The following is a 13,823-nucleotide window of genomic DNA, read 5'->3' as shown; positions in this document are numbered from 1 at the left end:
CCTGGTGGGGTCGGGACCTGGTGAGGTCGGGACCTGGTGGGGTCGGAACCTGCTGGAGCAGTCTGAAAGACCTGCTGGGGTCGGGACCTGGTGAGGTCGGGGCCTGGTGAGGTCGGGACCTGGTGGGGTCGGAACCTGCTGGAGCAGTCTGAAAGACCTGCTGGGGTCGGGACCTGGTGAGGTCGGGACCTGGTGGGGTCGGGACCTGGTGAGGTCGGGACCTGCTGGAGCAGTCTGAAAGACCTGGTGGGGTCGGGACCTGGTGGGGTCGGGACCTGGTGGGGTCGGAACCTGCTGGAGCAGTCTGAAAGACCTGGTGGGGTCGGGACCTGCTGGAGCAGTCTGCAAGACCTGGTGGGGTCGGGACCTGGTGGGGTCGGGACCTGGTGGGGTCGGGACCTGGTGAGGTCGGGACCTGGTGTGGTCCAGAACCCGATCCAGTACCACTGCTGTGTTAGCACGTCTCCTCTAGCGTCCTGTTAAAGTTATTTTAAACTCTTGTTTACGAAGCTTTGCTCGGTCCGACCCCAGAATAAATGTTTGAACTTCTCTTCTTCAGATTCTACACCTGTTACCTTCTGACCACATGGAGATGATAATAATAATAATCCCACGCGTCTGTGTGCTGCAGCTGCAGGTAAATCCACCTTTGTGCGCCTCCTCCAGGCGGCCTCAGAGGACTGGGAGGTGATTCCAGAACCAATCGGGAAGTGGTGCAACGTCCAGAACGACGGCGACAATATTTACCAGGTGAGTTCAGCACCTGAGGCTCGCAGGCAAGAAGGGGATAATTATCTTCTTTAGAAAGTCCCAAACTTATTTATAATTTAGTTTTTATAAAATGCTGCCGTATAGAAAAAGATTAACAAGAAAAGTTAACCTGTCTAACCTGAGATTCCTCTCATCCTGATTGGTGGAACTGAGGTCTACTCTAGAAAGCAGGTGAAGGAACAACTCTGAGCTTACAGAAGCTCTGTCTGTTTACCTGTCTGTTTACCTGTGCTGCAGGAACTGAGCTCTTCTCAAAAAAGTGGAGGAAACCTGCTGCAGATGTTGTATGATAAACCCAGCCGCTGGGCGTACACGTTCCAGGTATCTACGTCTGACTCCGCCCTCTCGGGTTATGCAGTTGAAAACTAGAAAGCTGTTGTCCCACCTGTGTCTCGTCTGTGTCTCACCTGTGTCTCGTCTGCGTCTCACCTGTGTCCCACCTGTGTCTCGTCTGCGTCTCACCTGTGTCCCACCTGTGTCTCACCTGTATCCCGTCTGTGCCCCGTCTGTGTCTCGTCTGTGCCCCATCTGTGTCTCGTCTGTGTCCCTTCTGTGTCTCGTCTGTGTCCCACCTGTGTCCCGTCTGCGTCCCACCTGTGTCCCACCTGTGTCTCGTCTGCGTCTCACCTGTGTCCCACCTGTGTCTCACCTGTATCCCGTATGTGCCCCGTCTGTGTCTCGTCTGTGTCCCTTCTGTCTCGTCTGTGTCTTGTCTGTGTCCCACCTGTGTCTTGTCTGTGTCCCACCTGTGTCTTGTCTGTGTCCCACCTGTGTCTCGTCTGTGTCCCACCTGTGTCTCGTCTGTGTCCCACCTGTCTCGTCTGTGTCCCACCTGTCTCGTCTGTGTCCCACCTGTGTCTCACCTGTGTCCCACCTGTCTCACCTGTGTGCAGAGCTATGCGTGCCTCAGTAGAATCCGAGCTCAGCTTCAGTCTCCATCTGCCAAACTTCAGGAGGCAGAAAACCCGGTTCAGTTCTACGAGCGCTCCGTCTACTCAGACAGGTAACAGAAGACAGGTGAATCACCTGGGACAGGAGATACACCTGTCATGTGATGTTTTGTGGCGTTTGTGTTTTTAAACACCCATCATAAAATGCAGGCTTTAAAGTTCTTAGTCGTCTGTGGTTCTGGTGAAGCCCTCTGATTAAACAAATAAAACCAACCGGAACCAAAGTTTTATCCAATTGGGGCGGGGCCAGGTACAGGTACAGGTACAGGTACTGTTGCTAACTTAGAGACTTTGTCGCTATGTTTAACAACTTTTCAGACGCCTCTGATGACTGTTGATAAAAACGAGACTTTTTGGAGACTTTTGAGGACTGACGTGAACGCAGCAGGTGGACCCTCCTCCCTTTGCTGTTTACAGGAAGGACAGGAGAGGGTCATGTCTGTGTTGGAACAATGGTTAGAACGTGTGCCTCACAGGTGAGAGGTCAGGTGTTTCACCTGTCCGTATTCTGTGTTACAGGTATGTGTTCGCATCTAATCTGTTTGAGTGCGATAATCTGACAGAAACCGAGTGGAGTGTTTATCAGGACTGGCACACCTGGCTACTGAAGCAGTTTGAATCAGACATAACCCTCAATGGCATCATCTACCTGAGAGCTCCGCCGCAGGTAAAACCACACATACATGTTCTGGTAGAAACAAAACACCTGTGCTAAACTTTAACCACACCTGCATGTTTGTCTCAGTGCTGCATGCAAAGATTGCTGCACCGAGGTCGTGATGAGGAGCAGGGGATTCCTCTGGAGTATCTCCAGCAACTTCACTTCAAACACGAGTCGTGGCTCCACCACAGGAACCTCAGGTAATCGCTGCACTGAGCGCGCTCAGTTGTGTTCCAGGTGGTGGTGCGTTCAAGGTCAGAAATCAGCAGTTCCACTTTGTGTCTGTGTGTTAACAGGCTGGACTTTGACTACTTGAATGAACTTCCTGTTCTTGTTCTGGATGTTGAAGACGACTTTAAGAACGATCTCATCAAACAGGAAGTCATCGTAGACAAGGTGGGCGTTACTCTGAAAGTCTGTCCTCTTATCAGAAATTAGTCTGATAATAATCATAAATATGTTTAACTTATTTTAATTTGGGTATTTGTAAATGTATTTAAATCCAACACAAATACCCATCTGAGCCATTTAAAACAACTTTATAAACTCAAATATTAAAAAGTAGATTTTATTATTTTACTCTCAACCTCACAAATATAATTTTTCACATTCAAAAATATTCTTGTTCAGACGAACTGTTGAATAAGTTCTACTGACATGACATGCACAGATTCGTGCACACTACCTTCACCTGTCAGGTTCTCACTCCCCCCTCAGGCATGCATGTTTCTGAGATTTTAAAACTGCAAATAAGATGTAAATGTGAATGTAGAAGTGAAATAATCTTGGTGGCAGTCGGGTCAAACGGTCCAGAGACGGCGGTGGACAGTAGGACCAGACGGTGTTGAAGAGGACCAGTTGTTTGTCCTCTGATGTACCTGTGGTTCATCCTCTGAAATGAATCAGAGGTTGTCTTCCTGGTTTCGATGAACCAACGGGCTTCAGATGTAACCTCAAACAGAACAGCATTAAGTCCAACTCCAACCTGACTCCAGGGAGGAATCAGTTTTCCCGGAGTCCTTAAATGCAGCATGTATTTATGACTCTAAGAAGCTGCAGAAAGTCCCTAAACCCCACGTGCACAAATGCAACTCAAGTCCCACCATTTGTCACCATCTTATTTTTGCAGCCCACCTCAGCTTTTATTTTGACGGCCTTTGCTGTGTTCACATGACTTTTATTTTGTCTGCAGGTTCGAGAGTTTCTCACCTCGTTGTGAACCTTCACCAGTCAGGGATGAGTCTTTCAGCTGGTTTTATTCATGAACTTGTTTTTGTATTTTTTCACACTTGTTTATTTTTATATTTTTACTAAGTTAAAATGTTTTGTGGCAGAAAGGCAGTGAACACATTGCCTGTGTGTATGTATGCTTTTTAATATCTTTTCTGTACCCTGAGCATCCTGTTAGTTTCTGTGTAAATAAATGCCATCAGATTCATTTAAAGGTTCGTTTCGTGGTTTATTGAATAACCAAATGTTTCTGAACCCTTGAAGTGGTTCTGGTTCTGTGGTTCTGTATCAAAGTCCAGAGTAAAACCAGCAGTGTAATGAATGAACAGTGAAAGTGAAACATTGGAGCAGAGACTGTAAACATTAACAGCCTGCCAGTTTGTTTTCCAGTTATTGATTAAGATGATGTTGTGATGAAGGCCTTCAGGGATAAGAACAAGCTGCTGATCTCAAACATCTGGCTGCATCATAAAGAAAAAATATCACAATTTTAACAACAGAACAAAAGATGAAAATCTTATTAAAATTTATAGATATTTGCATTTTCACTTCTAAAATCAGCTGAGTAGAAATGTATAATTGTTTGTTTAATCAGACATTAATGTAGTGAAGCTGAGTGAAAGGAAACAAACTGAGGCTCAAACATGATCGATCAGACGGATGAAAGCTCAGAAGGAGAGCGAGGAAAATGCTCCGATCAATAAATCTGAACCTGGTCTGCAGCCTCCTGATTGGCTGATGGATCCCCGCAGGTGTACCCAGGTATTCCTGACTGAACACGTGACAGGACTTGTGTTCTGATTTCGAGCTGAAACCTGCTGAGACGTTTGTTGACTCTCACTCAGTCGGACAAATTCCATGAGAGAAAAACTCAGCGAGGAGCGAAGTCACAAAAACAGACGAGTCCAAGACTCTGCTGGGGAGGTCAGGGGTCAGGCTGGACCTGGCAGGGGTCCGATGAGATTTGAGAAAAGTTTGAAGTCTTCCTGTTCAGACATTAAAATGGAACATAAAGAATAAAGCTTTTATTTTGAAAAACATTGTTCTTCTATTTAGTTTCCTGTTGACTTATAAAACCTTCAGAAACCTTATTGATGATTATTGTAGATGATGGCTGAGTAACCCTGAGGTGACTCAGTAACTGACGGGGCTTAATGATAGAAGCTGGTCGTCGTCTTTCAATCATTGATGTCCCGCCATCTGTCCTCTGCTCCTTCATGTCTCCATCCCTCCCTCCCTCCATCCATTCATCTGTCAGTCCACTCCACCTCTCCGTCCACTTGTCCCTCAACCTCCAGACTGTAAGTACACTCACGAAATCCTCTTTTCTAACTGTTTTCATCAGGCTACAGCTTCTGTAATCCTTTAAGAACTCTCACCAGACTTTAAATATTTTACCACTTCAGAGTCCAGTCCAGCAGCTGTAGCTTTCTCTTTCCCAGATTTACTGTTTTTTGGTGTTTCCTAAATTTACTGTCCAGTTCATCCATAGTAGCTTTCTGTTTTCCAGTTTTAGGCTTCAGTTTAGCAGCTGTATGTTTCTGTGAGGGGACGGAGGGAAGCTAAGACAGCAAGCAGGGATCCAGAAGGTGCAGGGAAAACACTGATTCTATAAAAAATCTGGGTAACCTAAGAAATGTTTTTTGGATATTTGGTTTACCAATAATATATATATATTTTTTTAAAATTTATTTTTAGGATTCTTGAGATGGAACTGAATCTGTTCAGATTCTGAAAACACCTCACATTTCCTTCTGCTTGCTGCTCTTATTGTTGAAATGGGCTTCACAGATCTGCTGGACGAGGTCAGTTTATTTCTTGTTTCTGCAGTAATCTGATTACTTGTGAAGCAGTTGTGTTAACATGTGTCCTGTTGTCCAATTGTCATGGTGAGGTGGGGGGGTTTGGAAGGTACCAGTGGCTCCATGTGACCCTAATCAGCTTACCTGGTTTGTTGATGGCAAGTCAGAACCTGCTGAACAACTTTGTCTCTGGAGTCCCCTCCCACCACTGCAGTCTACCGGCCAATCAGAATTTTTACAACCTGTCACTTACTTACCAGGTAACCAATCAGAGACAGACATACAATTTTTCGTCCATCTTTATTAAGAACTTGCTGTTACAGTGAGTAAAAGCCTTTAATTTGTGGTCAGAAAGCTGTGATTATTTGTTGTTTTTTCTGACAGAAGGCTGTGATTGGTTGTTTCAGGTAGACAAGCAGCTGCTGCTGAAAGTTTTTATTCCTCCAGACTCTTCAGGAAATAAACTGGACCGCTGCAGGAGGTAACAGATTTGTATTTTCTGTGTTCACTGGTTAATAACCTCTGTCATCACTTCCTGTTCCACCTGTTGCTCAGGTATGTGCAGCCTCAGTGGCACCTGTTAGCCCCAAACAGCTCAGCTAATACCAGCAATCTGCAGACCGAAGGATGTGTGGACGGATGGACCTTCGACCAATCAGAGTTTTCTGCCACCACCGTCTCTGAGGTAACTCAGGTTACTGAGGCTCATTGGCGTTTAAAGGACTGAGTAACATTTATAACACTAATTAATAACAAGACTTGTGAATTTGCCACGGCTGGTAAATATTACCCAGTCTGATGAATAATTATAGTACGGTGAATATTAATGAAGGTGATGAAAAATAACAGCAGTACTGAATATTAGTGAGGTTAGGAAATATTGATAGTTTGTGTAAATGATGGAGGCTGGTTATTAATAGAAGCAGCAGTTATTAATGAGTGTTAATCACAGCTTCTTCATGAAACAGCATCAATTTAAAGATTATTAACGAGCTAACTTTGTCTTTTTGTCTGCACCTGTCCATGTGTCCTTACCTGTCCCTACTTATCTATCACCACCTGTCTGTCTGTCTGTCTGACCCCTTCGTCTCTGTCTATCCCCACCTGTCTGCCTGTCCCCACCTGTCTGTCTGTCTGACCCCTCCTGTCTGTCTGTCTGTCTGACCCCTTCGTCTCTGTCTGTCCCCACCTGTCTGCCTGTCCCCACCTGTCTGCCTGTTCCCACCTGTCTGTCTGACCCCTTCGTCTCTGCCTGTCCCCACCTGTCTGTCTGTCTGACCCCTCCTGTCTGTCTGTCTGTCTGTCTGACCCCTTCGTCTCTGTCTGTCCCCACCTGTCTGTCTGTCCCCACCTGTCTGTCTGACCCCTTTGTCTCTGCCTGTCCCCACCTGTCTGCCTGTCCCCACCTGTCCATGTTCATGTGTCTCAGTGGGGCCTGGTGTGTTCTCAGCGTCCTCTCAAACAGATGATTCAGACTATCTATATGGGCGGAGTTTTAACAGGTGCTATCATCTATGGCGGCCTGTCAGACAGGTGAGACTTACCTGTCTTCACGTGTGCATCAGTTCCAGGTGATCAGCAAACTCAAACCACTCTCTCTTTGTCTGCCAGGTTTGGGAGGAAAACTGTTCTTATTTGGTCATACCTGCAAGTAGGTGTGCTTGGCTGTAGTGCCGCCCTCTCACCTTCATACTCCATCTACTGTGTTTTTAGATTTCTCAGTGGGATGGCGGTGTCTGGGATCATTCTCAATGGAGTCTCACTGAGTACCTGTCCTACTTATTCACCTATTTACCTGTATTCATTTTCACCTGTTAACTTGTTTACCTATTCACCTGTCTTGTCTCACTGCCTACCTATCTGTCCTCAGAGGTGGAGTGGATCCCGACCAAATCGAGAACACTGGTGGGCACGCTCACTTCCTTCTTCTTCACCTTTGGTCAGATGATCTTGGCAGGGCTCGCCTATTGGCTGAGAGACTGGCGGAAGCTCCAAGTGTTCGTCTGTGCTCCTCACTTCCTGTTTTTCACCTACAGCTGGTCAGTGCACCCTAAAATAAGTGGTTCTAGACTCTGTTCTATGATTGGACCAAAAGGTTCTGGTCCCTTTCCTCTGGCTTGACAGGTTGATCTAGTCTCTCTTAACTGAATAGTCAGGTGGTTCTGTTTTCTTTTTTTATGGTCAGGTGGTTATAGTTTTGTTTTTCTTTCAATTGGCCAGGTGGTATGCAGAGTCTGCTCGTTGGTTGGTGCTGAACCGTAGGTCAGAAGAGGCACTGAGAAGTCTTCACAGAGTTGCTCGAATCAATGGAAAACCAGAGATTAAGGACAAGCTGACCATAGAGGTAAGGTGCCTACCTATGTATTATATGTCCAGATGTTTTCTGTCCAATCGGAAACTGACTTTCGTACCATATGACTGCAGATACTCCACTCTCACATGAGTAAAGAGATTCAATCGAGTCGTTCAACGTTTACAGCATTTGACCTACTGAAGACCAGAAGGATACGACAAATCTCCACCTGTCTGGTCGCTGTCTGGTCAGAAGCCTTTTTTTACTTTTTTCTGCTTACATTGTTTTTATTCTTTTTTAATGTGTATGTTTTCATTTATGCTTTTAAAAAAATGTATAGATTTATGTTTATGTTAAATTGAATGAAGTCATATTTCTACTTGTCTGCAGGTTCGCCACCAGTTTTGCATACTATGGTCTGGCAATGGACCTTCAGAAGTTTGGGGTGAGTTCTTTCAGAGCCTCTTCCATTGCACCTGTCACTTAAGGTGGGGTTTTTATTTCAGTAGATTTAAACCTTCCTGTCATCCTATTGGTTGGTTCATACTGAACTGCTTTCTTATTGGCTGTTTCAGGTGAGTATTTACCTGATGCAGATCATCTTTGGAGCCGTTGATGTTCCTGCCAAATTTTTTGCTCTGGGCATGCTCAGTTACCTGGGGAGGCGGGTATCTCAGGTGTCCTGTCTTTTCCTGTCAGCTGTCATCATCTTTGCCAACATCTTTGTCCCTACAGGTACTGAATCTGGTCCTGATCTGATCCTGTTTCTGTCCTCCTCCTAATTCGTATCTTTATCCCAGATCTGGCGCCTTATGTATTAAAAGTGTATAGACACAAAAAAGATACATGCACCATGTTCTACGCACAAGTAAGGATATATCACAAAAACTGCGTGCAACATGGTGTGACCTGTCATGAGAATGTTTGGACACCATGCAAACCTTTTCAGCTGACATTATCAAACTATACAGTACTGAAACTTGCCTAAATACATACCTACCTAACTGCTAATTATACTACCATGCAGCAGCCTGACTAACTCATCAATATTCATGAGCAGCTGGCCTTGCTGGTCTGGCTCTGCAGGCTCTAGGCTCACCAGTATTGATTTTTCTGCTGAGTAAACACAAAGCTGATTTAGAACTGAAAGTGTTGTGGGTTTTACCACAGAAGAGTGGATTTGTCCTGAAGATATTGAAAGTATGTATGAATTAGGGCTGGAACTTTAACCTGTTAATTACAGAAACATTGGTGTGTTAAAAAAATCAACTCAATCGCACTTTTCTCAGTTCCCCACTTTGTCACACCAGCAGCAAACTGCTGCTCACACTCCAGCCCTGAGGGGGGCAGTAATCAGCCACACGCTCATCGAGTTGTTTGGTAAATAGCAGCAAAGGACAAGAAGAAAAATAATTTTCTCATCACTGCAGCACGTCAAGCTTAAAGGATCATTCAAATTCAAAACGTGTTGGCAGCACTGATACTGAAGCTACAGCCGTCCTGTAGGAAGACAAGTCTCTGCTGTCTCCTGTCTCCATTTGGTCTCTGCTGTCCAACCAGCCCACAGAGACCAAATGATGAGGTTCAGAGCCAAAATAAGTCAGTTACACCTGTAGCTTTATACTATTATTTATCATTATTATCATAATAAATATATTTTTAATTTCCACCTTGAGTTTGCACTAATCTGAACTAAAAACTAATATATAAGATGAAATAATATATAAAATGGAAAATAAAGATTTTTGTTGTTTAAGTTCAGATAATGTTTATTCGTTTATTCAGCCATCAGCCACAAATTATTAGAATTGAAAATTTTTGCTTATATTGAATTTTACTATTTGATTAACGTGATTAAAATGTTGCTCATCCGAAACATGAGCAGCTCTGCAGGGAGAGGTACTGATGGTGAGCATCTGTCACAGATCAAATGGTGGACTCGTGATGCGTAAACCCAAAGATGGGGTTCGTAGAACAAGTTGGTGTTTTTATTTGTATGTGTACTTGTTCAGGGTAGCCTGCTTTGTTACTACATGAAGATATATGGTGCATAGGATATTTTGTGATAAAAATACAGTACGAGGCAGTCAAGACAAACTCATGGTGCTCAGTGTGTAAAATATATAAATAAAATAAGGGTAATGCAGTTTTTAAGTATGATCTCAGATAAAGTTTGGCTTATAGTTGCCAGTGTTATACCACTTTTCAAATTTTGTTTACACCAACTTTCAGTAGGAAAGCTGCTCACTCTTTGATACACAAGGCCCCACATCCTTAATTTTTATCTTATTTGAAGTTTGTGTCTGATGAATTTCCTATTGTATGTTTATGACTCTGGTCCTAAATACTTGTTGTAATCTGGTCTTGGTCCTAGTCCTGATAGTGATTCTTGTCCTGATGGTTCTGATAATTTGGGTCCTAACCTCTTATGATTAGGTCTTAGTCCTGGTCCTGATACTAATTCTTGTTCTAAAGAATCATATTCTTTGTGTGATTATGATTCTGGTCCTAAAATCCTGTTTTAATGCTGATTCAGTCTTGTTTCTGGTTTAACCCCTGCAGACATGCATACCCTCAGGACCACACTGGCTTGTCTGGGTAAAGCCTTCACCTCAGCCTCCTTCACCACCGTTTACCTGTACACTGGAGAGCTATACCCCACTGTCATCAGGTGAGACCACCTGATCTAAAACCTGACTGAGTCAGAACTAATAAGCTGATTGGGTGGCTATGGCTCAGTGGTTAGAGCAGTTGTATTCAACAAGAGAGTTGGAGGTTTGATTCCACCAGTATGCCAAATGTCAAAGTGTCCTTAGGCAAGACACTGAACCCTTCACTGCCTCAGATGTGTGCCCCACTGGTGTTCGAATGTGATCTAAAACATTGATTAGCTTGTAGAGATTTAGTAGAGTGCTGTACGAAGGGTAAATGAGGACACAGATTATTCTGTAAAGCACTTTGAGTGGCCTAGTTGGCTCAAAAGGTGCTATATAAGTAAAGTGTGTGCTGTACTTTCAGGCAGACGGGAATGGGCTTTGTCTCCACGATGGCGAGAGTTGGCAGCATGGCAGCTCCTGCAGTCCTGATCCTGGATGAGGTGGTGTTCCTGATCCAAATATTTAGTCTGGTGTCAATAAAACCTCAGTGATGTAAAAATCAGAAAAAGCGGCATCAAACAATTTTTATCATGTGCTACAAACACTATCACATCATTAGCATAGAGGATGATCAACAGATAGAACTGTTATTGACTGACTGGTTTTCTCAGGTGCTTCCTGTGCTGCCCAGTATAGTCTATGGAGGTGCTGCTGTGCTGGCCAGTGGCTTTGCCTGTTTCCTTCCAGAGACTCTCAACAAGCCATTGCCTGACACCATTGAGGATGTGGAGGAGAAAAGGTGAGCTAAAGTGTGTTAGTGTTGACACACTGTGAGACTGGGAAACAAATAAAAACTCTGGGAAGAGCTATAAAGCTACTTTATTTATTCTTTATTACTGGGACCTAGTCTGTAAGATTTTTGGAGGCCACCTAAACTTCTCCATGATGCGTGCCTCTGAAAACACCCTGTAGCTGTCAAGACCTGTGGTCTGACTGGAGCATGTGAGCTTCAACAGCTGCTAACCTGACGGATATGTGAGAACTGTCAATCACTGATGGCTGTGTGTGTGTGTGTGTGTGTGTGTGTGTGTGTGTGTGTGTGTGTGTGTCGGTTTGGCAGAAACTTCTCCCAAATGAAAGAGGGCGTGTCATTGAAGGAGGGCGTGGTCTCTGGTGATGATGCTGGGCGTGTGGTCATGACAAAAGGCTCGACTTTAAAAGAAACAAAGGACGAAGGGTGTGGCCTCAATGCTCTTTGACCAATCAGAGGATCCTACATCACAGATTCAGGACCAGCTAAGATGACTAACGACTGGAACCAAACTACAGAGGGAACGAAGAACGATTTCAAATTTAAATTTAGATGGTTGATCAGAAATCATTCATAGATCTGTTAAATTAAGCTACAGGTGATTAATTTTATATCTGCAGACATTTACTAACAGGCCTGAATGTGACAAACCTGGAAATAAACTGATCATTGTATGAGTAATGACTAATGGCAGTTATCAATAAACGTACTGGTGGACTGTGAGTGGTCTCAGTTTATTGTCTCAGATCAGGATGGGGTTTTTTCCAGGGGTTTCGACTGTCAGGTACAACCGGTGAGAATAAAAACCTGTCTGCAACTACTAAGAGGGAATTAAAACGAGCACATTTTTTTAAAAAGACAAAAAAATCCAAAGTCAGGGAGAAAAATGTCTTCATTTTAATAAATGTGAAAATTTTGTAAAATAATAAATAAAAAAATATTTTAAAGTAAAGAAAAAACACTCATCTGCAAACAATCTGACTGAAAATCTGCCCACAAATTAAAACCTCCTGACTGAGTTGGGATCAGAGGCACAATCATTAGGATAAATCTGAGTACAAGGGACCGGTGAGGTGCAGGTTCCAACCCTGACTCTTCTTCGTGTGACCCCGCCATTACCCGACTCAGACAGAAACTCACCCCGACTCTTCTTAAAAGGTTGATTTTTTAATTTATGTTATCATACTGTTTTAATTTCCAAATTCTCTGCATTTTCCCCCATCATATATGTGAAGCAGAGGGCTGCCATCTAAGGTGCCCTGGAGACGCTGGAAGGTGAAGCTTGCTCGAGGGCCACAGTGGGGCTGGTTTAGGGATTTGAACCTCCGACCTCCCCATCACCACTCCCTTTTTATGTTTTCATCTGTACCTGTGTGTTTTGGGTCATATGTGACTGCTGTCTAACACAGAACCGGACAGAATTAGCCAATCACAGAACTCGCTGTGCTTCGTTCAGTCAGCCAATAGCAGAAGGACAATGTGTCTGGTCGTGAGGCAGGGGGCGGGGCCAAACACAGCTCAGAAGAACAGCGGAAGAAAATGGCGGCCGTGGCTTCAGAGCCAGGAGCTGCGGTTCCGACAACAACAACAACAACAACAACGGCCGCGGCTACGGAGGACGACGGCCTACCAGAACCGAGTCCGGTAGGTCCAGGACATTCACAGTTCCCGGCGGAACCAAACGGGCCCGTAGAGGTGGATTCGTGCAGGAAGCTGGAAGATCTTGGAGAGGGCCGCCATGACAGGCCGGAGCCAGAGCCCGAGGCGGGAAAAGGGCCCGAGAGCGGGGTTCTAGTAGAACGGACCGAGATGCAGGTGGACCGGATCACTCCTGGACTTCCGGCGGACTCAGAGAGCGGTGGGTCGTACCGAACCATCCTGCCGGACCCGCAGCACTCCGCAGTCTTCCTGCACTCCCTCCCGGACCCCCCACCCGGTACCGAGGCCGGACTCTCTCTGGCCGAACCGGCAGAACCCACCACAAACGTGACGACAGACCGAGCCGAGGCCGCGGAACGGGACCGAGTCTACTTGGGTCTGATGCAGGCGGATCTGGGTCCTGGGCCCGCGGAGGATTCCGTGTTGGACGGAACCGCAGAGCGTCCAGAACCCGATACCGGCTGCTGCGAGAGTTCGGTGGGAAAAGAGGAACCAACGGTCCGGGGCGTGCTGGACTCATCTCCCAAATCCATCGGACCGGAACCAACCTCTGTACTGGACCTGAGTCCGGGATCCGAGGTCCGGGTTTGCTTGGACCAGGTGATCGATGATGCGCTGGTGGTGTCCTTCCGGGTGGGAGAGCAGGTGTTCTCAGGGGTTCTGATGGACGTGTCTAAAAGGTACATCCAGGTTCTGATCACCAGAACCAAACATGTTTTTATGGCAGCTGGGTGTCGCGGGTTCTGAGGAGAGCAGATTCTGGTGAAGGGAAGGAAACAGGTTCTAGTTGATAAGTTAACTGATTCATCCAGAAAAGGTTAAAAACAAAAACAACTGGACTTTTATTCTGCAGATGAAGACGAGGAGCTTTCTCAGTTCAGAAACAGAGAGCGTGGAGCTGAGCTTTTAAAGCTGAGATGTGATGTAAGATGGATTCACCTGCAGATGGATCTCACTCTCCTAACAATAGAGGCTCGTTAGGGTCATTGTTTGTCTGACTCACTGAGGGGCCACTCTGGTCACATGAGTGCAGGTGTTGATTGGAGTGA

At 45.3% G+C, this 13,823-nt stretch overlaps 3 protein-coding genes across 4 annotated transcripts in view; all 3 read left to right on the top strand.

The window, feature by feature from the left end:
* The window catches only part of LOC108250878 (deoxycytidine kinase 1), a 5,488-nt gene extending 1,668 nt beyond the window's left edge, over window positions 1-3,820 (top strand). Inside the window, exons 2-8 of the mRNA XM_017440959.3 lie at window positions 632-750; window positions 1,009-1,092; window positions 1,665-1,774; window positions 2,241-2,388; window positions 2,467-2,582; window positions 2,679-2,778; window positions 3,575-3,820. Coding sequence (XP_017296448.1) covers window positions 632-750; window positions 1,009-1,092; window positions 1,665-1,774; window positions 2,241-2,388; window positions 2,467-2,582; window positions 2,679-2,778; window positions 3,575-3,601 — 704 coding nt within the window. The 3' untranslated portion in view covers window positions 3,602-3,820. The remainder of the gene's footprint in view (window positions 1-631; window positions 751-1,008; window positions 1,093-1,664; window positions 1,775-2,240; window positions 2,389-2,466; window positions 2,583-2,678; window positions 2,779-3,574) is intronic.
* A 990-nt stretch (window positions 3,821-4,810) lies between these two features.
* oatx (organic anion transporter X) lies at window positions 4,811-11,838 on the top strand. Of its 2 annotated transcripts, none has more exons than XM_017440954.3 (17): window positions 4,811-4,913; window positions 5,123-5,201; window positions 5,311-5,417; window positions 5,507-5,674; window positions 5,822-5,895; window positions 5,970-6,099; window positions 6,844-6,947; window positions 7,026-7,180; window positions 7,285-7,453; window positions 7,635-7,758; window positions 7,839-7,954; window positions 8,098-8,152; window positions 8,283-8,442; window positions 10,270-10,378; window positions 10,726-10,804; window positions 10,976-11,103; window positions 11,425-11,838. In XM_017440954.3, exons 3-17 carry the CDS (start codon window positions 5,391-5,393, stop codon window positions 11,561-11,563), a joined length of 1,737 nt encoding a protein of 578 aa, XP_017296443.1. In that variant the 5' UTR covers window positions 4,811-4,913; window positions 5,123-5,201; window positions 5,311-5,390; the 3' UTR covers window positions 11,564-11,838. The 2 variants fall into 2 exon arrangements, with proteins under 2 accessions (XP_017296443.1, XP_017296444.1); XM_017440955.3 differs by having other exon boundaries at window positions 4,818-4,913; window positions 7,128-7,180.
* Window positions 11,839-12,626: 788 nt separating this feature from the next.
* Window positions 12,627-13,823, top strand: part of pwwp2a (PWWP domain containing 2A) — a 6,733-nt gene continuing 5,536 nt past the window's right edge. The window contains exon 1 of the mRNA XM_017440960.3: window positions 12,627-13,454. Coding sequence (XP_017296449.1) covers window positions 12,655-13,454 — 800 coding nt within the window. The 5' untranslated portion in view covers window positions 12,627-12,654. The remainder of the gene's footprint in view (window positions 13,455-13,823) is intronic.

Source organism: Kryptolebias marmoratus, linkage group LG13 (genome assembly GCF_001649575.2).
Source record: "Kryptolebias marmoratus isolate JLee-2015 linkage group LG13, ASM164957v2, whole genome shotgun sequence".
In the NCBI taxonomy this organism is placed as follows: domain Eukaryota; kingdom Metazoa; phylum Chordata; class Actinopteri; order Cyprinodontiformes; family Rivulidae; genus Kryptolebias; species Kryptolebias marmoratus.
Note: the sequence above shows the minus strand (reverse complement) of the source record. Positions and strands in the feature narration are given on the sequence as shown.